Genomic DNA, 27,240 nt, shown 5'->3' on the forward strand with positions numbered 1-27,240 from the left:
ACGAGAGCCCAGCACATTCAGGACTGGCCAAACCACGCTGACCACGGAAGCAGCATCTCTCGCCTAACGATATCAACCAACAGCAGCAGCAAGATCATTGATATTCAGTGTGTGTGGTCTGTGCTGCAAATATTTGTCCATTACACAAAATTAGAATTGGAAAGAAAGAAGAAGAGCATCTCACTGACAAGACAACTCTATTACACAATGAACAAGTTAAGCCAGGAGCTGACATGTTAAATTTTTTCAAAAATCCATTGAGAGTTCAGTTTTATTCAGTTTGATATGTTTTAATTTAATTCCTTGAAGATTCAATACATTACAATAGTTATGGAAATAAAGCTGCAATGAGAAACTGAATAGATTCATAGAAACAATAATTAATTTATGCAAATGAATGTCTGTTCTTTCATGATCTATCTTCAGTTCCTGCAGGAACCATTTTAAAAGAATCCTTCAACATTAATCATTGAGGCTTTAGGAAGCATTACTCTGGAGAACAGAAGTGCATACTTTTAAAATCTATGTTGTTCATTTCAAGAGATAGACCTACTTATCCTGCTCCCATGAGGCACTTTCACTACCATCTCTCCCTGTGGACAAAGTCTTACCTCTTATCCATTAGCTGATCTTGTCCTGTTCATGCACAGGTAGAGCTCTTTAGTCTTTCAACAGCTAAATTCATCACTCATTGGAAACATTTGTTGCAGAAAACGTAACAAAGAATGTTTCTGCAGTATGTAGAATCTGACATTCACTGGCAGCTGTAACAGGCATAGAAATAATATATAGAAATTGTAAATATTTATGCTAACGGTATTGTTTGCTTTTGAGGGTTTTAAAGAGACATCAGTATTCATTTCAGTCCTTTTTCTAGCCCCTCAAAAACGTCTCACGCAAACTTTAAGCTATGAAGAGGCTTAACGCAAGAAAGCAAAAAGATATCTTATAACTGTGAAGTCGTGTTTTATTTATCCTTCTTAAATATGGGTTAAATGAATCAAACTAGAGAATATGTTTTTCATAGAGTGAGACAAAGACAGAGAGGTTACCAGGTATTTTGGACCTCATGAAGAAGTATCACACTGGGACCCACCCACTTCACTACCACCACCAATGTTGTAATAGAATCGTCTTAACCTTTCTCCCCTAAACAGCTCCCCTGGCTGCCATGTAAAGTCACTATTTATGCAAATGCATACAAAGAGAAACATATTCTCACATACTCCATGTGTTTGAAATTTAGCTTTACGACATATCCTCGTATATTTACTAAGCTGACTAAAGGCCTTACAGTCAGATGCAGTTAGTGCTGTGACGGGTGGAGTGGATGTGACCCTGAACAACAGTGTATAACAATGACAGGGAGGAGAGATCCATTTGAAAGCCCTGATTTCCTAATCACCTGTAATGTGCCAAAAGATAACATCAATACCATGGAAACGCTGATCTCATGTAAATGCTGTACTTTTCTTGGCTGTTGTTCTCAAGCTCTGAACGATTACAGAGAGAGGCCACTTCCAGGTTAGACAGATTAAAAACAAGCTGATTTCAGGAGTGATTCCTCTGTGATTTACAGCCATCACAGACGGGGGGGACACTGAGGAGGGGGACGCTGTGACGGTGTGTATTGGGTGCTTGAGTGGCCACTTTTCTGAGACATGATTAGACATGTTATACCTCATTTAGAGTACAACGTTGTTGATGAGATTCTGGAGGATTTGGCTCTGAGTCCAATTTTATTGATCTCTATCAGTACAGATTCAAGGGAAAGGTAGTCGTTTTTCAATGCATACAGAAAAAAATGATTCAATTCTTGTTTCATTTTACATCAAGAAAAAAGGTCATGGGATAAGCTCTAGAATAAAAAATATCTTAGATTAGTCTTACAACTTTCAATGATTAATTTGTTTTGTTTCATTTTCTCTGTTAAATTTCAGAAAATGGGGAATTCAATCTTCAAGCCTTGTGTGAGAAAAAGTGAAACCATTGAAACATACAGCTTATCATCTTACCTTGTAAGACTGAAAAAAACAGCAAATATGAACATTTGAAAGTCTAGAATCAGTAAATGTGGGTATTTTTTACTTCAATTTTAACTCAGATTTGTAGTTTTTCGTCACAAGTTGATGAGTTTCGCTTTTAGCTTTTCAAAAACTGGAAAAAATAAGATTTTTCAGCTTCAATATACACATCTGCTTCAAAGCTTTAGTTTTTAGAGTCTACTATCTTAATTCTGCATTATGTTAGCTCATCTTTAAGCTAATAATCCGTTGCAATCAAGCTAATGTGTTTTTAAGGGCTCTCACTGAGAGGCAGAGTAACATCAATGAAACAGAAACGTAAATACTTTATAATGTAAACACAGAAAACAAAAGGAAACAAAGGGCAGGTGAGTTTGGGGATCCATTTAAGGAAACTGCTTTTTTCCAGGTTTGTTCATGTAGTGAAACGAACTTGTTTATGTGGATCAGAGACTCTACTGTCTAGACTGATCCTGGGCTCACGCTCAGACTACAGACTCAGACTCTTTATGTTATTAACTGTACAGTTTGAGCCTTAATCCTCTGGACAGTTACCCGTCACAAAGCTGTCAACACTGAGCTCAAAGTCTGTTTTCATTCAAAATCCCACCTGTTTGCTTATGTTCAGTTTCTAAAGAGGATAAGAGGGTCTGTTACAGAAACTGGCATCCCATTCTAAATGCAACAAAGGCAGATTCTGTAAAACCAAAAGGAAATGCACTCACTATCCTGTGAATTATAAAGTGGATCAGATATAGACTGGAGCCTCACACACACAGTGACTGGCTTCACAAGATGAATTGCATATCAGGTTTTACATTTGTGGGCATCTCGTCAAATTAACCTGAAACTGCAACTTTAAACTTAATCTTTTATTCAGAGCATTAGTTTGCACTTTGGGGATCATAGTTACTCAGTAGCTTTAGGATCTAGTTGGCATATTTGGAGAGAGCTAAACCAATCTGAAGCCCTTCACATATTTTTACAGTACTCATCTCATTCACACATTCACACCACATTCATACTCTGATGGCAGAGGATGCTATAGTAGGGGACCATCAGTATTTACTAATTGCATTCATACTTCACACATCGCTGACTTTTACCCTTGAGGCAAGTAGGGGTCGTCAAGGACACTGCGGCATGTGCTAACCTTCCAATATAATGACCCACTCTGTCACTGAGCCACAGCCATCCCTTTATCACGTGTATTGGGAATATTTTCTTAGGGGGCTGGCAGGAAAAATACCAGGTAAAGTTGGGATGAAGAATTCAGCTGTTTGTGTCCGCTCATACAGCTGTCAGATGCCTGTTGGTTCACTCAAACAACTTTAATGCTCAGCAACAAGATGTTGAAGCATGTGGCCCGAGATGTTCTCATGATTGATGTTTTCCAATACTTGAAGTTTATCTCATCTCATCTGAGTCACTACTCTGCAAGACTTTGATTTCATGAAGTGCAATATATGAATAAAGATATTATAGAAAATATAGAAACTTGGTTTCAGAAACAAATCGTGGTAAGTTATAGCTTTCACATATATATATATATTGTTTTTAAAATATCAAAGCATTTTTATAAGTGTTGTACTCTTAAGTTTTGACAAGGGTGGCAGCATCCACATATATAAAGCAACTGTCGATACACACTGATTGAATCACTGCCATACTTTGATTTGTGCACAGAAGTGGGCAATATCACCTTTTTGCATTCAAGCCACTTCAAATCAGAGAGAACTGTAGTCTAACAAAACAGCAACGAAAAAATAACTGTAAAACTTTTAAACACTGTAATGATTGAATGGTTGAACCCCCATTGCTAATTGATAATGTAGACAGTAAATGTGCCACACACACACTCCTGCTCACCTACCAAACCACCCCCCCACACACAAACACACACAGAACAAATGCAGCACACAGCACCTCATCACCCTCACCCCTCTTTTCTGGTTCCTCTGGTCCCCAGTCATCTCTTTGAGCTCCTTGTTCACAGGTACGACAAACATGCAGACAGGGAGAGGGACACCTAAAGGTCCTTTTGATCTCTCAGGCAAAGGTTCTGGGTGAAAAAGAAATTAAGCTCTGACCCCTTCCTCCCCTCCACACCCCCCCTGCACCGTGTTAAACTTACTAATGGATTGATTGTATGGAGAGTCTTTCACTAACTGTGTCTTTTGTGATATGTTTACCTGAGCAAACTGTTTGTCTTTCGACCGTGTGTGTTGCTATGTGTGTGTGTGTGTGTGTGTGTGTGTGTGTGTGTGTGTGTGTGTGTGTGTGTGTGTGTGTGTGTTCATATACACTTGCAAACAGATATCTGAAACATTCCGCAGGCTGTCAACGCTACTTTCTCTGTGGCATTCATCCACCTGTTGCCAGACAACAACAGACACACACACACACACACACACACACACACACACACACACACACACACACACACACACACACACAGAGGCAGGGTGCATTTGTTGCAGCCTGGGTGGTATGAACAGCAGGGAGATCTGAGAGGAAGCTAGCAGTTGTGTTTTGGTTCAGACGAGCCATTTGGGTGTGTCAGCTCACACTGAGGAGAGAGAGAGAAAGAGAGACACCTGTGTGCTGCTTTAATGTGTTTCACTCTCAGTGTTGTCTGGAGATGCTGAGTGATGCTGCTACCAGAGAGATTAAAGGATACGTCTGGTGACGTTCAATATCTTTCTTCACATCCAAAAATCAGGAGGTGGCAGAAGCTCTAACATTCTTTGCTCAAGTAGAGGCACAGATATTTGTGTAAAAAAAACTGTGGTAAAAGTGGAGCTACTAATTACACTGCTATACTGAAGTAAAAGTAAGAACCAACAGGCTCAGCTACATACAGTACATGTATTCAAAAGGTAATAACCGTAGTATGGTAGATTATTCAAACTTCATAATTCTGACATCAAAATAAAAAGAATAAATAAGTTTAAAATGATGAATATCAACTCAGCTCAAATTTGCTAATCAATTTTACAGAAAAGGCCAAAATATTCTCCCTGTCACAGATGTTTCATTTCCTTTTCTCAGTTTTATATGTTCTTGTTTGTCATGTTTCATCTGGTGTGTGTACTGAATACGCAAAGGGATTGTCCTTACTTTATTAGCCACCAGTGTTAAATATGTGATCTTGATGGGTCAAAACCCATGACAATAGTTATTAGCAAGTTATTCTTACACACATAACCACCTGCTCACTATGAACTATCCCTTACTTGTCGCAATAGAGCCATCTATTTAGAAGACCTTTCTCTCAATGTACTACAATAATCTTACTTGAGATAGTCCCCCTTAATATGTATCACTGCAACAGAAATTAGCCTGTTTTGGGAGGGTTTAAAAAAAAGGTAAAAGTAAAAAGGTTTTAAAGTTAAAAGTACTTAAGTAAAGATACCCTAAATCTCCACTTTTATTCTGTCACTCAGTATTTACACCAACTAACCTCACACCTCCAAACAAACGAGCATAATGTTCAAACAATCTCTAGAGGAATTTATACATAAAAATGTAGTTACCAAATTTTGGTCGAAAAAAGGTTAGAAAATAATGCATCAGTGACCAGAACTTATTTAAAAGAGGACCAATACGTATATGTGTCACTTTGCCTTGTTTATCAATTTGAATGTAAAGCTTGCAAATAGCTGCAGGGTTTAAACGAGATACGTCAGCTGTTGGTTATAACAGCTATAAACAGAACATTAATATGAATGTTCATGCTCTGGTTCTCTCCTCATGAGAAATAGAAAAATAATAACAGAAGGCGAGTGGGTTGACATGGTCCAGCTCCCTCTATGAATACTACAGAGACGCCTGTAAAGCTCACACCCAAACACCCCTTACACACAAACAGGTCACATACACACGGACCACACACGAGCACTGACAACATTTATGATCATTTGGACACACAACTGTTGTTTTTGAGTTGATGGTGTCCCCCATGTTTCCCCCGTGCTTTGCTCAGCTGGTATTCTGGGTGAGTTAGCCCAAAGTGGACTCCCTGGCTAACAGCATCAGACAAGCTGTCAGGCTGGCTCATCTCAATAACAACAACAATCTGAGCGGTCCAGCGTGCATGATCGACCCCACCCCGAACCCACTATCTCACTGTCTTATGGTAACATTCATATCAACTGTTTATAGACGGACGCTTCATGCTTTGGTTTCCGTCCTTTTATTGTTTAACAATGCTTGAAAGCCTGTTGTGTTTGTTACATATCTAATTCAATCTCTGTTTTATAAAGCACCACATCTCTAACCAAAGTTTTCTCATGACCCTTTATAAACAGACCATACTAGGTTGCATTATTTACAGAGACCTTACAAGAGGCCACTGCACAAGCACTTAGTTACATCAGGCAACAGTGGTGGCAACAGGCAGAAACCTCAAGCAGAACTAGACTTATTGTTTAACTGCCATGAACTATGGCTGGCTTGGGCAAGAGGGTGGGACAAATAGATGGACAGAAAGAGAGAGAAGGCTAGAGACAAACAAACGGGGCAGCCAGATGTACCTTATGACTACAATGCCAATACAACAAATGGAAAAAATTAGAGAGAGGGAGGGATGTTGTACTGAATATTAGCATGGCTGATAATATGATAATCTCAGCATGCTGGTATTCAGAACAACATCACAACCTCAAGTGTGAGGTAAATCTTTTCAGGAGCAATTTAAAAAACAGCAAATATTCGTGATAATTAATTAAGACTATTATCTTTTGTATTAAAACATTTCACTAGACTATCGCTACTTTGAGTGTTTCCACTGAGCAGCAAGCTTAGGCGTTAAAAAAAGTTCGGAAGCGCACAAAAATGCAGTCCCTCAAATGTCCACTTGGAGCTGGCTCCATAGGCCTAGGAATCCCCACTAACACCCATGCTAAAAGGTCAACTTTTAAAGCAGAATGAAGTATGTTTACAGGCTGGTACAAGAAAATGTTTAGTGCGTGTAGCTCAGTTATTTATAAAACACATCTGGTAAGATAAAATTAAAGGTGCATAATAAGAGGTCAGTTGACTGACAGTTGCATTGTAGTTGTTTACTGGGCAGTAAAAAGTCTGCTTCACCTCCATTTCTTTGCTTGGTTCTTGGTTGGTCGACAGCAGTGATGGACAGTAAAGAAGTACATTCACTTGAGTAAATTTTTTGAGAATCTGTACTTTAAGTATTATTTTTTTAGGAAAAATTACTTTTACAGACAGATGCTTCAGCCTCCAAGTTGTTTAAGGACTGCTTAAAAGCATTCAAAGATATCATATCAGACAGTTTTAGATCCTTTTGTAAGGCATTCCAGGTCGAGGGAGCAGCAAACCTGAAGGCCTTTTTCCCAAGTTCAGTCCTGACCCTCAGAACAGATAATATTAAAAGATCCTGACATCGAAGATTGTGACTTCCTGAGTTATTTTGTGCAATATATGCGAAGAGGGAAGAGGGAAGTAGTCCTAGGATTTATTTATAAATAAGAAGATGCCAATGTTTTTGACTGTGTGACGACAGGGAGGACCATCCTACTCTCAATTTAGTGGTGGTTATTATGGCTACAAATGGACAATAAACATGACGCAGCAGAAATGCACATATGTATCCTTGACTGCACTTATGCATCATGAAAATACATTACGACTGAGCTGTTTTCACTTGTATTTGAGTACTTTTTAACCAGGAGTATCTGTATTTTGACTCAAAAATGAAGTTGTGAACTTTGTCTAAAACTGAAGTGAGGTTGAGCCAGCCTTTCCAAGATGGCGACCACCATTATTTGGCTTCAAAACATCTCTCCAGAAACCAGAAGGTTATGTCACAGGGACTACGCCCATGTTTCATTCAGTCAGTGTTTTCTAAATGTTTTAGCAGACAAGTGACTTTATATTGAGAACATGTTTCTGTATGTTGCCAGAGCTAGTAAAAGGTGGGTGACGGTTGCTTTTAGAAAACTAGGCAGGGATACAAAGCGGTGAAAAGTCTCAGTGATGTTGCACTCTACATCCATATTGATGGAAAGCATCTTGTCCAATCAGATTACATGGTCTGAACTAACTCTTGTTGCATTTAAGTGACTGTAAGAAAAGTCTTATAAATCCTTCCAGCTCAACCATATTAAGACTAACCATGTGTTAAAGCATGCTTCTTCTGTCTGTCTGTGATGAACAAGGTGAGGCCTTCACATACATCACAGCGAACCATCCTGTGATCTATTTCCAGCTCCATTTGCCAGGATGGACAATAAGTAACACATGATCTCTCACACACAAAGACAAGATGAATCATGTGGCTTCACATTCTTACCGTTCCACACATGTTGTTACTTTAAAAATACGATGCAAAGAGAAATAGAGCATGTGTGAGTTTCCCTCCCTCACCTCATCCACAGATTCTCTTATTTCTCTTTTTCCGGGCAAACCCCTCTGCTCAGTGTGTTGGAGCATCTGCACTTAGACACCCTCCCTCTCCACCCCACAACCCCCTCCTCTCAGCCCCGCCCTGCAGCACAAACCACCGCTCTAACTGCAATCTCTTGTCAGTGGGGGACAAATATTGACTTGTTTGGTGGCCCAACTTCTGCCAGGAATGGAGCCCCACTTCCCCCCGCTGCCACTGCTGCCATCTCTGAACAGTGATTATGTCCAACAGAGCTCATTACTGTCAAATCAAAGGATCCCTCAGAAGAGTCACTCGTTGGTAATGACCCTATTATTCAGTGAACATGTGGGCTTTGGTTGGTTTTACCTCCCACTGATAGATAGTCCTCAATGGATGCTGACAGCCTTTTTGTGATGCTAAATAACATTGTTTTACATGAACTGAAAGTACTTTAAATTTGACTTATTTGGCCAAAAAGACATCAGATGTGGCCTCTTTTTTGACAGTTATCAATCGATCAATTTTATTTTCATGGGTTATTTTAAAGTTTAACTGTACTGTTAGTAATATCAGTTACAGAGACCAAACATTTATCGACAATGACCAAGAAATGTGCAACATTTGCAAGAAAAGCATACTTTTTACAGGCAGACACTTCAGGCAGAACCAGACTTATAGGTGGACAGCAATCTGCTGAAAACAGCTAGGCTTAAAATATTAAAGACTAATATAAAATGTTTTGTTTTAACCCACTGAATGGCTTTTTAGAAAAAGTTAGAGTACCACATCAGATGGATATCAAGGTTGAGTATTGAATACACACTTTCAGGATGACGGTCACTTTACATAATCCGGTTACAGTCTGGATACTGGCTGTGAATCAATAGAGATTAGAGATCTATTAGTTTGCAGGTGTAAACCAAATGCAAAGCATTCATGACAAAGCTTTGACCCTCAGGAGATGCTTAACGCTGAGATAACAGGATGGTGTAATGAAACTGATGTGAAACTACCGGCCTAATGAATGGTGGAGTTCAAAAGACCCCCTATGTAGAAATCTTCACTTCTTTCACCTTTAAAATGACATTTTCAAAACCAAGCTTTCACACCCACTCTCAATGAATCTAAGAATTCCAGTTCATAGATCAATTCTTTAATACAGTAGTTAGTTACAGTGATGTCAAAAAATAAAACATATATGCATCAGATCAGAAGATTTATTTACAGTTTCTTTGCCCCCCTTTAGTGCCGTGAATACACCGTGAAACCCCTCCACCCCACCCAACCCCACCCTCCCCAGTCCTGCTCTACAACAACATTTGTCAACTGCCATCTGCCTGTCTGCCCCCCGTCTCCTCTCCACAAACTATATAATTAAGCTGCAACACCTTTTCTCTCCTTACGCCTCCCCCTCCTCCGCCCTGTTGCAGACTCCTAACTTCACAAACAACAAGATTTTAAGAGGACACTGCATCTGCTCTGTCGGATTTCCCTGCTCACACATTTTTATTCAACAAGTGCTTTTAAAACAAAACAATAACTCTAAGAAGAAAAAAAATGCTATGGTATGAAAATACTGTACAGCTTTATGTTTCTTCCAGTGTAAACAGATTTGCATGTAAATTGATTGAGTCACAGTTCTTGACATCAGTGTGTGCTTTTGTGGAAGAAATGAGAGCTTTTGCAGAGCAGGACGAACAAAAATAAACCCTTTTTTTTCTCTGAGAATTTGAGGAATGAAGTAGCTGAAGAGCTCAGCCGGCTGGCTCCAGCTTCAAGTCCAGAAAACTTTACAAAGCGTCCCTCTCTTTATGGATTTCATGATCGTGAGCAGTGACAATTCAAAGTTCATCATCTTGTCTTATCAGCTTTAAAATGGACACCCAAAATCTTTTTTTACAAGTGTTCCAGTGGTTGGAGCTAAGACCGACCTGCAGTACTGCTCCATCTTTCCTCATGCTCTCTACACCTTTGTAGCCAGAGACTGAATCTCCGACTTCTGAGTCTGGGCACTGAGCGTGGATGACATGGAGCTCATCTGACCATGCATGGCTTTCTTCAGGTTGAGCAGACACAGGCACTGGGAGCGAAAGCGCAGGTCGAAGAAGGCGTACAGGAATGGGTTGAGGCAGCTGTTGACGTAGGCCAGGCAGGTGGCGTAAGGGTGAGCCAGCAGCAGGAAGCGCAGAAAGCCGCAGGAGCTTGGGGCCAGGTTCAGGTAGGAGAGGGCATCCATGCTCTTCAGCACATGGAAGGGCGTCCAGCAGATTGCAAACACAACAACCAATGTGGTGATGATTTTCAGCAGGCGCTTCTTCTTCTGGTCCTCCTTACGCAGGTTGTTGAAGTGGCGTGTGACGGTGCAGCCGATGAAGCAGTAGAAGATGGTCATCGCCAAGAAAGGCAAAAGGAAACCCAAGGCAGAGGAGGAGAGACTGAGCCCTGCAATCCAGAGGTACTCATGCCTCTGGTTCATGGTGACCAGGCTGAAGTCCATGGCGCAGGTGGTACGGTTGCTGTTTTGGTCGTTCACAGTGGTTCTGAAGAGCAGAGTCGGCACCGCCAGCAGTCCAGACAGGGCCCAGATAGCACCCAAGGAGGCCAGCATGGTGCCCCGAGAACGCAGTCTGCTGCTGGACAAAGAATGCACGATGGCTAGGTAGCGGTCAAAGCTCAGGCAGGTGAGGCAGAAGACACTGGCGTACATATTTACCAGAACAACATAGCTGCTGATCTTACACAGAGCCACACCAAAGGGCCAGTGGTAGCCCAGTGCTGTGTACACTGCCCAGAGAGGTAAGGTCGCAACAAAGGTGAGGTCAGCGAGGGCCAGGTTTCCTATGTAGACATCTGCGGCCCGACGTTTCGATTTGGACCTCCAGACGGTGAAGATGACCACGCCATTACCAGACAGGCCAAGAATGAAGATGAGCATGTAGAGGACAGGGATGAGGGAGTATGAGGGCTCCCACTCTGAGAAGTCACAGGCAGTCTCATTGTCCTCATAGTAATCGTAATTATCAACATATTCCCCAGTGGTGGTCTCCATGCTGCAGATGAAAAGGTCTTCAAAAAAAATCCTTCAAATACGAATCCTGTACAGATCCAAAGCTCCTGAGGTGGATCACAGAAACACTCAGATGATGGCAGGTTGTGCTGAGTTCACTGCTGCTGCTGGGAATGTGAGGAGTGGGGCTGAGTGTGTGTGAGAGTGACTGACTGTTGGCGCTGTCTGCCTTTTTAAACTCGACCCTCCACACCCCCCTGGTTCCCTCCCAGGACGACCCCCCCTCCCTCCTCCTCCTCCTCCTCCTCAAAGTAAAACATCTCTCAGCCCCCTCCCTCTCCTCCACCCTCTCCTCCTCCTGTCTCATCTCTTCAGGGGAGTCGATTCCTCAACATAGGGGAAAGGAGCCCCGATGGCTCAAACTCCCTTTGTGTTTTTAAAAGTTTTCAAACTTTTATTACCCACTTTTTTTTTAAAATTTCTGGCTAATTCAGCTTCAATAAAATAAATTAGGCTTAGAAACTCAGCATTATAATTCAAACCAATTCTGAACATACTTTAATAATCTGACTTTCATTTAGTCCATCTTTTAGTGTCTATTACTTGATTTTTCAGCATTTAAGCAAGTTGTTCGTAAGTTGTCCTTACTTATCATAAAACACAAAAAATATTTAACTGTTGTTGTTGTGATATGTAAAGAGACTGAAATTATTATCATTTCATAAAATATGAGTAATTTAACATTTCAAGTGTGTATTTTCTACCTTTTTAAAGTTTTTAGTTATGTTTTAAAAAAATATTGAAAAACTTGAGTGATTTTATTTTTCACTTTTTCTCCAACTATGGCTACTACTATTACAACAAAGACTACTATTACTAGGCAGCCGCTACTAGTACTTCAACTAATTACCAGTAAGACTTAAACTTAAAACAATACTGAAAAGTTATATTTAAAACATTTAATTGACCATTTTTTTAACTCATTACTGGAGTATACAAAAAAATCAAAAGCCACCATGTATAAACTTTTTAGTGCTGCTTTGGGAGAAGTGGATTTCTGCTCATGCGCGGAAACAGGTCTGAACACATTTCAGCTCCTCGTTTAAATAACAATCACATGTAAACGCGCGTTAAACCTGTAAACTGTCCTCTATGGCTCATTTTGTTCTCCTTTTGTGCCTGAACACGTCAGAAATATTAGACTGACCTGGCGTTCCGGACCTGCTTCAACCTGACCTCGTAATTAGATCGACGGTGAATTGCAAACTGTTGGAAGATTAGATTAAAAGTCAGCATGCAGCTCGCGCATGTGTGAATCCAATTCTCAAGTCTCCGGATTCATTTCCATCAGAAAAGGAGAAGCAAACACAGCGGTTTGCTACAAAAACAAAAGGAAACCTCCCATTGACACACCACTGTGCTAACAGTGTCTATTTCTAAATCCTATTCATTAAACCTGATGGTTAAAACATGTTAGTAATACATGTGCATTTTATCTGCTGATTGATCATAGGAAAGTTAACGTGGCACAAGTTTTAAACCAATTAAAGAACAATACATTTTATTATGTGAAATATCGTTAATTATTTTACAATTCTTTTTATTGATTTTGTAATTACAGTGTATGTAATCATTGACAGTGTAAAAAAAGGAGATACAAAGAGTGTGTGCACCAATAGCAGTACTGCAATACAACACAATGTAACAATTTAACTGGCCTTTTCGTGACCATGACCCCAAGCCCTCCCACCCAAAACTCACATTACTTACATAAGAAAAAAACAAAACAAAAAAAACAACAATCCTTAACTAAATGTGAAATATCTCTACAGTAGTCTTTTTAAGCTGTTAAAGCCTAAATGTGTGTTCTGAGCATGATTCTGAGTCACATTTTTGTTGTTTTCAATAACATCACATGACCGTTATTTGCACTTATTAACTACCTTTCATACAGTAGAGGTCCAACAATAAAACAAATACTAATACGCATGAAGATGTTGAGAAATTTTACCTTTGAAAAATGTGTTAAAAATCCAAACACAAGATGAATATTGTCACTATAGAAATGTCATTCTTCTAAACATAAAGCTAATTGAAAACATTTTGCCAAACAATTTCACCAGCTCACAACCAATTTCATTTATTGTCCTAAAATGTGACTATAACCCAATCCAGTTTAGATAAAGCGGTGAGACATTGTCAGGGTTGATTATTATTTAAGATTTAATATTCTGTCCAGTTGAGGCCTCCTAGTGGTTCCAAAAGGGACTAACTATAAGGATCCTGACTGTCATTACACTTTTCAATCTTTGAGTAATGTATTTGGTGAAAGAAAGAACTCTCTGGATTATAGTGTATCTGCCTGTATTCAGTGACTGCTGATTGTACGGCACATTGAGCCAGTCTGAGAGGAGTTAAACATTGTTTTAGTGCCCAGTTTCTTCCTCGAGGAAACGACTGCTTTTCTGCCTGTCAGCTCTGAAAAAACAAAGCTTAGTTTACAGGATTATGTATTTGTAGGTCATACAAAAGGTAAAAGTTGTGTCAGTTAAAGACATATGCACAGCGTTTACTCTGCTTGATCCCCCCACAATAAAAAGCACACACACACACAAACACACACAGCACACACCAGGTAGGTCCCACCTCTACCTCATTCCCCAGGGAGAGGATTGGCGGCCTTCTGCTCACAGACCTGGTATCCCTTATCCAAATAAATTAGTAAATTTAAAAAATAAAGGCAAGTAGATAAGAAACAGATGGCCAGATTAGACCTTCGTCTTGGATATCTTCAGAGGAGCTCCTCACTTGTTAATCAGAGCCTTTATAGGTGCCAAGATAAAGTCCTGCTGCTGATCCTGAGGAGGTTTTACGGGGGTGGGTGGATGATTATCAGCAGGGAGTGAGGGTTACTTTTCTCTTTATTCCCCACAAAATTATCTCTAGCTTTGGCCTTTTTGATAACATTCTTTTATTTTTTGACATGATTCTGCTTTACCATATGTTACCTTAGCTCTCTGCATTTTGTCAGAGGGTTTGCTGTCTCAGGCCTGGACCACACATGTGTCTCTGCAGCAGCTGTGGCTGCTTTTGATCTGCTGCTGTAATGACCCCTCTGCTGTGATATAACTGCTTCTGGCTCACTTTGACCATTAGCTTAATTTTACTGAAAAACAATCATAAAGATTTTTGAAACAACTGACGGGTTCTTTTTCAAAAAGAGAAGGTGATGAGTGTTTTTTTTATCTTCCCAGAGTTCACCGTCGACCTTTGGGGACATCTGTAACAAGCTTGTGTCAGCTTTGGTCTGCTCCGAGCAGCAGATAAGTGACTGAAGGTGTAATCTGTGACCTGAGCTTTGTTTGAAGTGTAAAAACTGATGGCAGCACACAGATCCCCCTCCTCTGTCCTTGATTTGTGGCCAATACAGCAGACCCCAGCCCCACAAATCAGGCCTGCAGAGGCAACCTGGGACCCAGACCACAGGGGCGTTTAGGGTCACACCAGGGAGTCATTTGACAGTAAAGATAGATCTTTAAGTGCACACTGTCTCTGCTGAATTCACTTTATGGGGAGAAAAGATCACAAAATCATACTGGAGCCTGATTTGTGTTACCACCTGGTCAAATGTTATATCTACCTGTGATTCATAGCCGTGGATCTTTCACGTCGGCCTGCTAAGTGCTGACTCTGCTGTGTCAGACGACGTCGCACTCCTGTGCCGTGGAGTCAGCACCACACCCTCAGATGTGCGAGGGCGCTGCTCCTGCTGAGGGGTTTGTTAATTGGCACAGCATCTTGTCAGAGTGAGGGTTATCTGAGGATCACTGACAGCTGTGTTTTGTCATTTTTAATGCTGTGAAAATTGAAAAATGTTACAAATAAGCATGAGCATTAGATACATTCTCATGGTGCAAAAAAAAATACAGTAAATAACTTCCAGAGGTCATTGTGTTGTAATTTAACTACTGAGCCTGAGGTCAGCCATAACACAAACAGTTATCTTTCCCCCACATCTGCCTTCCCCTGACCTCAGCACTGAAGCGAACAGAGACTCCACCCGATCATAAGAAATGTCTGAGCTGATAAGGCTGCTCTATTGTTTCATTTTTGTCGCTCTCAGCACTTTTCTCTTGATGAGCATTGCACCTGTTGTCAAAAGAGCTGTTTAATTTTCATCATGTGTCCTAGATCAGGTTCAAACAGCGGATGCATTTTTTCCCCTCAGAGATTCAGAGATTGGAAGAAAAGTTCCTCTTTTATAGATTTGTTTGCACCTCTGTGCTTGTTGTTCGGTTTGGTTTCGGGAAAGTCAAGAAATTGTGGAGGAACAAATCTTAGCAAAGTGTTTCACTGTTGAAAAATGTAAGTCCCCTTACACTATTGCTTATTAAGACATTTCTTAACACTGTTACTTAATTTTTCCTTCCATTAAAAACAGAAAGCAGTCCCATCTTTGTAATTCTATGTCTTAAAAATACTTTTGCTGTACAAAAAGTGCAGTATGACTATACATGTGACGGGAATCCATGATACAAATCTTCATCTAAATCCATCAATACATTCATGAAGTTAAAGGAACTGTTGGCTAGGGTGCTGTTTTTAATTCCATTTCAAGACGTTTTCTGTGACATTTTGGCTAATTATTCCCACAACTCTAACAAAAGAAGAATGAAAAAAATACACATCAACTTTTTATGTTTTTAAACCCCACACACCTGAAGGACTACTCTCCCCTCAAGAAAAGAATATATATACTCTTTGTTTTCTGACCAACCTTTCCCCTAATCTACCTAATTGCACATTAAAGAATTTCTCAATTAAAGTGAGCACAAGCGACTGTATATCAAACGACTTTTAAAGGATCACATGGAGGACAAGTGCACATACTGTATGAGTGCAGTTTTGGAATCAGCCTCAAGTGGACACTCAGGAGACTGCAGTTTTTTGCATTAACTTCATTTTACAACACCTAAGGTTGTTGCTTGGTCTGTGCACCTTCAGGCTAGAATAGCACGCCAAAATCTCTGGTGGAATTTTCAGTAGTCCCATTGCATTATGGGTAATGTTAGTTCAAGATATTGTGCCTGAGACAATAAACTAGAATGTGTGAAATAAAAACGTGAATGTGAAATTAAAAAAAGTTACATCTGGCTCTGGAGAACTGATTTTGATCCTTTTTCAATGATCTACCCATGATGAGTACAACAGTGTTACAGCAGTGCTATGCTGAATTTGTGGAGATCTGTAATGCACTCAGAACTTCTCTTCCAACTGTTTCCTTATTGACACTGCATTGAAACAGGGAAACCAATCTAGATTGACTTATATCTGCAGTGAGTCTCTTACAGTGAACTAAACATGCATTTTCTTGTATGCAAAGTTTTCACTGGGATGTCTCAAACAGAGCAGAAAGTTTCTCCTGTCTGCTGTCTTTGCAGAGAGACAGTCGTGTTTGTGATCTGTATCAAAACCCAAACATGACTGAGACAAAGCCAAACTGCAGCGCTGTCCTATGCTGTTGTTGCCACGAGAAACAAATTCCTCACTGTTTATTTACAACTTATCTAGCTTCCTTTTTGCACGTCCGCTAGGAGATAACACACACACTCACACACACATGAAAACACACAAAATGGGAGTGTTTAAGTTTCATTTCATTTACATTTAAGCCTAACTTCGTCAGCAGATAATGGTGATGCTAAAATTAAGCTAACAGGCTAACAGCACTCATTGACCCAAAACACAGGCAGCCGTTCAGCAGGGCATCCTCCTCGTGTCTGCTACTCCAGTAGCTCTGTCAGGAACAACCGGGTCACAAGGTGTTTCCCCTCTCCCATCTCAGGACCCTGGACCACCCCCGCACTCATCCTCCCTCATCCCACTACACTGTGTGTGTGTGTGAGTGTGTGTGTGTGTGTGTGTGTGTGTGTGTGTGTGTGTGTGTGAGTGTGTGTGTGTGTGTGTGTGTGTGTGTGTGTGTGTGTGAATGAACAAAACAGTGAGCACCACAGGATGTTCTATAATAGGAAAGTTTTTCCTCTCCAACCGAGATCCCCCTGTCAGACTTTTGTTTTATATTTATCTGAGAGATGGTCTGATTGGCTGAGAGGATAAATATTTTTTTGGCACAGTTGTTTTTGTAACAAAAAAGATTGGGTGTAAGAAAGATATGACATGATATAACTTGTATCTTGTGGGTTTTTTTTAAATTAAGCATACAGGTGAAACACTTGGCGTGTTGATTTATGTTTCACCTGCACTCCCAGGGAAGACCAGGAAGGAAAGAGTGCAGAAAAAGTGTGAAACAATAACATGAGGGGAAATAAAGGAGCGGGAGATGAGTCTAATGAAAGAGAGGAAGAAATAAGCGGACAAAGGACAGTGTTGATGAGAGGGTAGAGGCTGCCTCTCTCTGTGTTGTGGAGTTAATGACAGGGATTAGGGAGTCAGAGGGGCGCTGGGATCTCCTGGCTCTGTTAGACTCCAGCCCGGCCCCTCAGACATCCCAGGAGATCTGCGGGAATCTGACTCCATTTGGCCCGAAATCTCCTGACAAAACAAAAACCCTGCGGCTCAATTAGGAGGAAATTAGTCCCTCTGTATCACATTTAGCACACTCTGCTGCAAAAGTTTAATTGCATCTTCACTTTGTTACTTCTAAAACAGAAGAGTGATGGAAACAATTCATCCAGAAATCAGAGTAGAGTTTATTTTTGTGAACGGTTTCATTAGACTTAGAAAGAGAGCTTTCATTAAGATGGGAATTGAAAGCGTTATTGAGATGAGACCCTGCAAATGTTTTATCTTTCCCATAAGTCTTTAACATGTTTTTTTTTCAAGATTTGTTAAAAGATTTATTTATTTTCTGTATTTTATATATATTTTATATGTATCATTTTTATTATCTTAATACCACAAAAGTGTCCTGTTTATGTCATGATATCTTTTTAAATAACAAGGATTATTTAGACTGCAGGGAACTGTTTTGGAGATTCAAAGAATCAAAATTAAAACAAATGTAACAGTTAAAACAGGCTGCAAATTCTTTAATTTGCAGCAAATACCTGAACAACAAATGAGCTGCAAAACACACAAACGATGCAAATCCAGAAATGACAAAAAAAACCCCACATGCAACAGAAAACCACTGCAAATCAAGACATGACATCAAAAGTGCTCCAGGGTCAGTAGAGGTGGAAATGTCAGGAGCAGTTTGTCCTGAAATTTTCTAGAAATCTTCAGGAGCACGTGTGTGAAAAGGGCTCAAGTTTATTCTGAGGCGACAGAGAATGTCTGGATCTTATAATCAGTAATCTCAGCTCTACAGAATAGTGCTTGCCTGTTTTCCTTTTAACTGGAGACCCAGAAACTTAGAGCCAGTCCCTGTTATTGAGAAGTCAAAGTGAAAAACCAAAACAGCAGCCCCATGTGAAAACCAGGTGCTTTGCAGACTTTTCATCCACAGTTTCACAACATCTGAGCGTTATATTCTCATTTCCTTTAAGACAGGAATGAAAGAGCTGTCGCTGACTTGACGGGCACTGAGAAAAACCAGAAGGGAGACTATGAGGGAGACAAGGCTCAGTGAGTGAAAACATGAAGTCAAATCTGGGATAATCAGGGGGCTTTAATTGTTTAATTTTACCGAAAACACTCTTTACATTTGCTCAATGTTTATGGAAGCTAGACTGCAAGCGATGAAAGGTTGATCTGAAACAAGATCCTTGCCAGAGAAAATCTGAATACCCGTAAATAAAATCTGCCAAAAGAAGGACTGTTTTTTGCCCCATTCTTCACTCTTTGAGCATGTCAGAAATATCTGGGCTACTAATTTCTGGGAATATTTACAGCCTAAAAGATTTCCACAAATGTGACTTAAACCCAGATAAGCAGTGTGTTACTGTTTATTCGTATACCAGGCCTATGCAATGTATTTTGATGTAGTGTTGTCAAATATCAGCAGCTGTGTTTATTTACCATGTAGCTGAAGTTTGGATTTAGTGTCGACTGCTGCTAAAAACAGGTTCAGGTCGGTTAAAGGATCTTTAACAGGTTCAGTGGTCATCACAGGTACAAAACACTAACGTATACACTCTACTGTTACATTTTTATGGTGGCTGTTAACCTTCCCCTCAAACCTAAGGAGCGGTCCTCTGCATTCCTGCCACCACTGAAACTCTGAATCGTCTCACAGAGGCGACAGTGTGTCGGAGGCTGCTCTGTTCTCTCCATCTGTCAGCTGTTTGACAGACAGCAACAAACTGTAAATCAGTCACCTCTTAGCCGGGGGCGGGCCCTCTGCCTGCTCACAGCAAACAAACCACAGGGAGTGTGTGTGTGTCTGTATGTGGGTGTCTCTCTGTGTGTGTTGTGTGTGTATTCACCTTAATACAGCATTGTCCATTACCTTCACTCTTGTCATTTGGTGCTGACTCTACATCTCTTTTAAGTAACAGGTAAATTTAAGGATAAAAGTGAGACCACAGCCTCCTCTAAACCAGCACTTTTTCAGGAGCTCTGTCCTGTTGTTTTCCAAAGTTTCTTGTTCACACATGTCTTTAGAGCCTTCCCTCTCAAACGATGGAGGAAGATTGGTCTCGGGAGGCAGGACATGGCATTAAAATTACACTGTAGAGTAATATTTACAACATGATAGCTGACAAAGCAGCAGAAGGTTTCAACAGACTGATGTGCAGACATTTTCTCTGTTCTTGCCTTGAGAATAATTCTCCTTCTTCAACCTTGGCTGTTTATATTCATACTGCTGTCCGTTGCTCTTCTGAATTCACACCAGTCGCATGATGTAAACATCATCACCTACACTTACTCATTATTAATTTTCCCAAATATTTTTGTTCTCACAATGGCCTAACCCGAGGGCACACAAAAGTTCGACAAAGGGGGTTAGAAGGAAAAGTCCAGATAAAGCTGGGGTTAAATTTTTTTTGCTGTTTTCACAGGAGTTTTCTGCATGTTTTAATTCATCTTATCTGAAAGCAGCTCATGAAACTTTTTTTGACCTAACAACAAAATCCATATAATAATAATAATAATAAAAAAATAAAAATAAACAAAGACATGCATCTGTGGTAGATTTGATACACTATTGTGTTTTGCCACTAAAAGCTTACTTAGCCTGGTATAACCTGCAGCTAATAAGAGCTCATACTGTGAAACATTTCTATTTAAACATTAGTTTTGAACCAAAGCATTATGCATTTATACTTGTAAAAAAAAGGCACTTTTTTGAATAAATAAGATACTAGTACCTCAAAAGTTTCTATCCTGGTGTTTTATTGTGCATGTGGGATTTTCACAAATTCTTTCACAAAAACTGAATGGAAAAGTAAAAATATGACAAATGTTGCATGTGGGAGAATTAGGAGAAAGTCATATTAATGATACAAAAGTTCAGATCAGACTCAGATCTGGATTCACTGATATGGTATGAACATACAAGGAAAGTGACTTTGGTTTCGTAGGGTTTCATATTATATACACAGAAAAATACATATGTCTTGCAAGCTATACAGTAAGAAATGTAACAAGTTGTTTCACACAAGGGGGAGTAAAGAATCTAGAAAAACCCAGATACTAATGAGCTGTTTCCATTTGTTGTCATCTTCTGTGCTTTTATTTTACTATTTATTGCAGTTAACTGAAATGTGCAATAAATCTTATTTTTCTTTCGCATATTTTCAGGAAATGTTGTCAGTATTTATGTAACTTTAAGGAATACCTGACAATTTAACAGAGTTTTAAGAATTTTGTTGCATTAGCAAGTTGAATGTTTTGTATCTTGTAGTAAACACTTGAGGTGCCTGTGGTTGTTGTTTAGCTAATGTCAGAATCTAGAACTAAAGTCTGCTTTAGGTATATGAAGTGCATTTGACAAACAATGAGGAAGGACATATCTTACCATCGCACCACTGATTTCAGGGCTTGAAACTGCGTGCATTTGTGCTCAAGCACACTAAATCCCATCATCTCACACGGTTCCTCTGCAGCTCTGTTTGGAAGCTGTCTGCTCTCTTAGCTTGTCTGCAGCCAGCTCTGACTCCTCTAAAAACTGACAACTGCTTCAAGGAGCGAAACAATAAAATCAACTTTAACACTCTGTCGACAACTTTGATGTGCAATCACAAGGCCAGAGGAGGCAAGAGGAGGTGAGGGGGGGTCAGAACTGGAGTAAAAACATCCTCTGACTTGCCCTAATTGTTTCAGCATCTGTTTTGCTATCACCTAGACAGGCCGAAAACACAACTGAAAACACACATTCGGAGTTTCCACTCGGTCCATTTCCTTTAATCAAGCTGCCCTCTCTGTGACTGATTGCCAGAGCAGACCTTGGCCTTGTCTCGCCCGTCTAAATCTCTGCTTACTGTGCAGCTCATGTTTAACTCTACAAGGTTTTCCCCTCTGCCGACAGATGATAATTACATTAACCATTTGCTACTGATGATTACTATCATAAAATGTGGCTGGAGCAAGAGCGGAGGCATGTGTTCAGAGAAGGATTAAGGTCTGAATACAAGTCTGCAGCCAGGGCATGCTAATGAAACGGGACCAACTGGCTGTGGAACGTGGCCTTCCCATTACACACGTACTTCAGGTTTCTAAAAGAGGAAGCGGGACACTGTTAAAACACAAAAGGTCCAGATGTGAGGCCCCCTTAAAACACATCTCACTGTCTGCTGTGTGTTGAATGCTGACAAATTGGTCTTTAACAATCCCAAAACAGGCCTGAAGTCAATGTCAAAGCCATGTGTCGCTCTTCTGAGCCGTGCGTAGGAAGGCAAAGTGCCTCAGAAAAGAAGCTGGGACTCTAACAAAATATTTGGACAGAGCCCGACACTATTTCAGCCTCCGAAATGGGTTGATCCGCATACTCTGCACTCAGCACGTGTTGCTGCACTTCATCTCACTCAAGGATTGAAGGCTTGGAAACACAGCTGAGGGGTTTAAAGGGACCTGGTGCATTATTAATGAGCAGCAAAAGTATTTCTAACCTTGTAAAAACACTTTTTTTTTTACTTTAAATGGCAAAACACTGGCTTGAGTGTCAGGAAAATATGCTATGGCCTTTGATAAAGGTCATTATATGAATCTACACATTAATAAATCTTGCGGTCTAATCCTTGGAGCTACAAGGTTGATAATACACATCTTCAAAGAGGGCTCCTGTCAGGGTGGCCATGACGCTAGCATATGTGTTAACAGGCAGTACAGTCTCTTATGAAGCCAAATGTTTGCACCAGCCCTCATTCACCTATTACTCAGCTGAGACAGACAGCTGCAGACCCCCACTCCCCCAACACCCATTACCCTTTAATCTGCTGTTAACCACCACAAGAACACAGCCTTAAGTTCAACACATGACAACCTTCAGATATTCAGTACTAACTTATAAAGAGCAGTTAAATAAACTCTTCACACGAATCAAATGTTTAGTCCAGTGTAAGAACCATAGCTGTGTCTAATGCTGACCTGGATATGAAATGTAATTTGATCCCATGCCTCCTCACAAATCTCCTCTGCTATATTGTTTTATCCATGGCTGCCACATGGACATAATACTTTTGAACAATCTGGAAGAACCATCTAGAAACATGATCACTTCTGTCCTACAGTGACAGCCAGGCTCACATCGTAGAGTTTCATTTATCTTTGTCTGCAGAAGATCACAGTATTCTCATACTGGGTCTAGGTTAGCTGGTTTACACTTCAGGCTGAGAGAAAAAAATCCCTTAGTTGTGATCCTTAAGCACTAAAAACACCTGAAATCACACACACACACACCTACATTTCTTTGTCTGAAAATCTAACAAAAAGCCCTGGGACAAATGAGACTTGATACTCCTCCTTCCTCCCTCTTCATCTCTGTGCATTCATATCCCATTAATGCATGTTACCATGGTATTGCCTTGTAGGTTTCTGAGGATCATTGTTGTTGCTGATGTCTGTCTGTCTACCTATCTGTCAACGTGTTTGTCTCTTTCTCTCATTCCCTGTAGGTATTTGTTTCTCCCTCTCAGGCAGACGGCTGATAATCAATGATTCCACATCTGCTCAAGAAGAAAAAAGAAGCTTTTTCAATGTTTGCTCATGGTGGATCAAAGCTGAGTCTCTGCAGAGAACACAACAAACGGTACAGTGTAGACTTCCTCTTTTTGTAGAGTGCCATAGGAAGACCAAATGTCATTTGACACTGTATATAGTAAATGAATGAGTACAAATGGAACAATTTATTGTCCATAAATCTTAAGTGAAAATCTTTTTCTGTTCTTCAAAATTACTTGTTTGTTATTTCTTTAATTTTTAGAGTTTTTTTGAAAGTGTGCATTATTACACCATCATGTCTCCATCAAAAAGATCTCACGTGAAAGGACAAAATGTTATAAAAAATGTATAGCAAACCCTTAACTCCAGGCACAATGCTTTGAATAAGGGCCTGTGTCCACTGACAGTGTTTTTTGTGCTGGCAGTGGCTTCTTTTCTTTATACAGTGCAGCATTTATAGAACTCAGAACCTTATGCCCTTGTGTCACCTATTTCTTGTCACTGACCTAACAGGACTCTCAGTTAAAAATAGTTAATTTTTTTGGAACATTGTAATCAGTTGCGACATTACTTTCCCTGACTCTCATACAGTGTGCTCATCCGTGTGTGTGGGTGTGTGTGTGTGTGTGTGTGTGTGAGTGTGTGTGTGTGTGTGTGTGTGTGTGTGTGTGTGTGTGTGTGTGTGTGTGTGTGTGTGTGTGTGTGTGTGTGTGTGTGTGTGTGTGTGTGTGTGAGTGGAGACAGAAATTACATCCCGTCATGTAAGTAAGATAACATGAGGCTATTCATTCTGTTAAATAAAAGAACAAGGTATAGACTTGATCTATGAGAGAGGTAACCTTAAATTACTTCTGCTTTGATCTGGCGCTATACAGAAAACAAAATTAATTTGACATCCAAAGGGGGGCGGGTGCGCCCCCAGTATAATGGTAGTGGAAACACTGTCCAGTATCAGGCTGAAGTCTTACACAGCATGCAGTATACAAGACCAAAAGAAATGCATATGCACCCAGGCTAAAGCTGCACACAGCTACAGGACCACGGAACAACTCTGCTCTGCAACCAAATAGGACACTCGAGCTCCCCTCTCGTGCGGGCGCATGCTCACACACACGTATACGTGAATGTTGTATAGCGATATATATATTTTTATATGAAGCACAGTTGAAACAAACATGACGTGCTTTCAAATGGCATTTGTAGTGACAATAGCCTCATGAAAAAAATGATGTTATAAATACTTCCCAAGAGACCCCCCACAATTTTGTAGCTTTCAGGGGGTCTCTTGTGTCAATTAAGGGGTCTCAGACTCCCCTAGACCCCCTGTAATTAGCACAGTGGTTGTAATACTTACTATCACTTCTCCATCACTGACCAATCAAAATCAAGAAGGATTGGGACTTTATAAAACAGGCTTAATGGTCACTACTAAGGGAGATGGAAGTGCCATGGGCCAACTTTCGCACCTTAGAGGCAATGAGCCAGCGGGAAGTATGAACTGAAGTCACTGCCAGTGCAAAATTTGCTAATGGTGGACACAGGCCCTAAAATGCACAACAGGGGCATGTTACAGTCCAAACATCAACATTGGCATATAAATGTTCAGCTGGTGATCTTTACTACATGTAATGTCTTAGTTTTAGGGCTAATCTGGCTGCCCTTTAAACAAAAAGTGACATTATTGTTGAACTCAACAGAAACTCAAAGAAAGTCAAGTCAATACGTAACAAATTGTAGGAGAAAGAATGAATCCAGTAATTATTCAAACATTTGACGAAGAACAAAAAGATGTCAGCTCATTTTTGAAATAGTTCATTATATGATCAAAGTCCTAAGGATATACCCTCAGGGGAGCTTGATTGTCTCAACAAACGTTTACAGCAATCAATCTTAGAGTTGTTAATACAACTTTTTGGCAACCTTTCAGCCTTTGAGCCTGATATGACTAAAGACCAGGACTCTCTCTCTCATGTTTTTGACCAATGTCTTCCTTCTGCTGCAGGCAGAACAATGACAACAGTGTCCATCCAAAAAGGTATCCTCCCATTGCTGAGTATTAACACCTTTACATGTTGATGTCTGCACATTCACATCAGAAGCATGATTTGAGAGTGTTTACATTTCATCCCAGACCCCTAGTGAGTCTCTGCTCTCAGAGGGCGAATCCTCCGAGACTGAACACTAAAACAGGAAAAACAGTCTGCGCTACCCATCATACACACTGACACTGTAAGCACACCATCCATAATATGTTGTTGGGTTCAACAGCCCGGCCCATCCTGCCTTTGTTGTTCTTTGTTTAGGGTGGTACGACTTCATCCACCACGACTGTCTCTGTTTTTTAACCTTGCTCCACAGGTTCTTCAAGAAAGATCACACTTTTAGTTGCATTTTAGTAAAGTTTGAGGGCTTTTATTTGTAAATTGAGTGGGGACCTAGAGGGGCCTGTGTACCTTCATATGAGTATCAGGGAAACTGAGAGTTTTTTAACAGATGGTTGAGGTGGTTACAACCCTGAAGGCCTTAAGGATTAAAGCTGAGAGGGCAAGTTTAGACCTGCTTTTAAGACCACTGACAATTAAAAACACATTCAAAACTGACTGGAACAAAACATACAAAAAAACAAAAAACACGTTATATCAGATTGAACAACAGCATTATTACAAAGTACGAATATGACTAATCAAAATGCAAAACATTTGATGGTGGTCACATGAAGCCCTATATTGTTAAAAGGCAGGAGCCTCACTATTTACATCCGTGTGAGTGTGATTGCACGGGTCCATGCAGAGGGCAGGACGCTGCAAAATCAAGTTCAGAGAGTTTGTGAGGAGGGAAGTGAGCGGAGGACACTAAGGCCCTTTTCAGGGATAATCTCTGCTTCCACAATAAGGAGTGACAAGCTCTCTCTGGCCTAAAAGGCAAACAGCGCTCAGCATTCCAACATGGCACACTGATCGGTCTATTCATACGCCGAGCGAATGGCGAGTCATCACCCTGCTCATCCCGACACGCAGAGGGGGATTTCGGGGGGATTTGTCTGGCAGGAGAGAAGCCTCACCTGTCAGAGGTAGAAAAGCCCTTTGGCAAGGACACAAAGAGCAGAAAAAATTCTGACAGATGCTTCCTATTGACACACACATATGAAGAGGAGGGGCTGGACAGGGAAAAGACTCACAATTACCGCAAAGGAATATAGAGAAACATATGCTACATATCATAATTATTTTGTGTGAGTGTGTGCATGCTTGCGTGTGTGCGTGCATGCGTGTGTGTGCAGCTGTTAGAGTGTAGAGTGTGTGTTTGTAATGACCAGCTCTGTTGCTCTGTTACGTGTGTTGCAGTTCAGTTTGTCCAGTGATGTTTTAATTTTAACTTGAAGGGACTGCAAATGTAATTTAGCGTTGAGCTTACTCTGGTATAATGCATTAAATGTAAACATTATGTTTATAATTACAGATACTTCCTTTAAAAGATGATTGAGTTACATATCCAGCTCGTGCTCAGATAAAAACTTTAGGAGATATCATCCTTACTTTGACTGAATTAAGGAAGGAAACTAAAAAGTTATCACTGCTTATCATGTGTATGCTTGGTAGAGAAACCACCTTGAATATGCAAAGTCCTCCCACTGATCCTTATCCTAGCTTTAACATCCTACTTGAATAATGAATGATGCAATAAGAACCTGTTAGCCTGCATAATTCAAAAGAGCATCCATAACAGACGTTTATGTGGTGAGATATGTAAGTAAAGGTCTG

At 40.4% G+C, this 27,240-nt stretch overlaps 1 protein-coding gene across 1 annotated transcript; it reads right to left on the bottom strand.

The window, feature by feature from the left end:
• Nucleotides 1-9,546: 9,546 nt before the first annotated feature.
• On the bottom strand, nucleotides 9,547-11,616 carry aplnra (apelin receptor a). The gene has a single exon (XM_034692161.1). The coding sequence runs from the start codon at nucleotides 11,456-11,458 to the stop codon at nucleotides 10,373-10,375; it is 1,086 nt and encodes a 361-aa protein (XP_034548052.1). The 5' UTR covers nucleotides 11,459-11,616; the 3' UTR covers nucleotides 9,547-10,372.
• Nucleotides 11,617-27,240: the final 15,624 nt, after the last annotated feature.

Source organism: Notolabrus celidotus, chromosome 9, assembly GCF_009762535.1.
Source record: "Notolabrus celidotus isolate fNotCel1 chromosome 9, fNotCel1.pri, whole genome shotgun sequence".
NCBI lineage: Eukaryota > Metazoa > Chordata > Actinopteri > Labriformes > Labridae > Notolabrus > Notolabrus celidotus.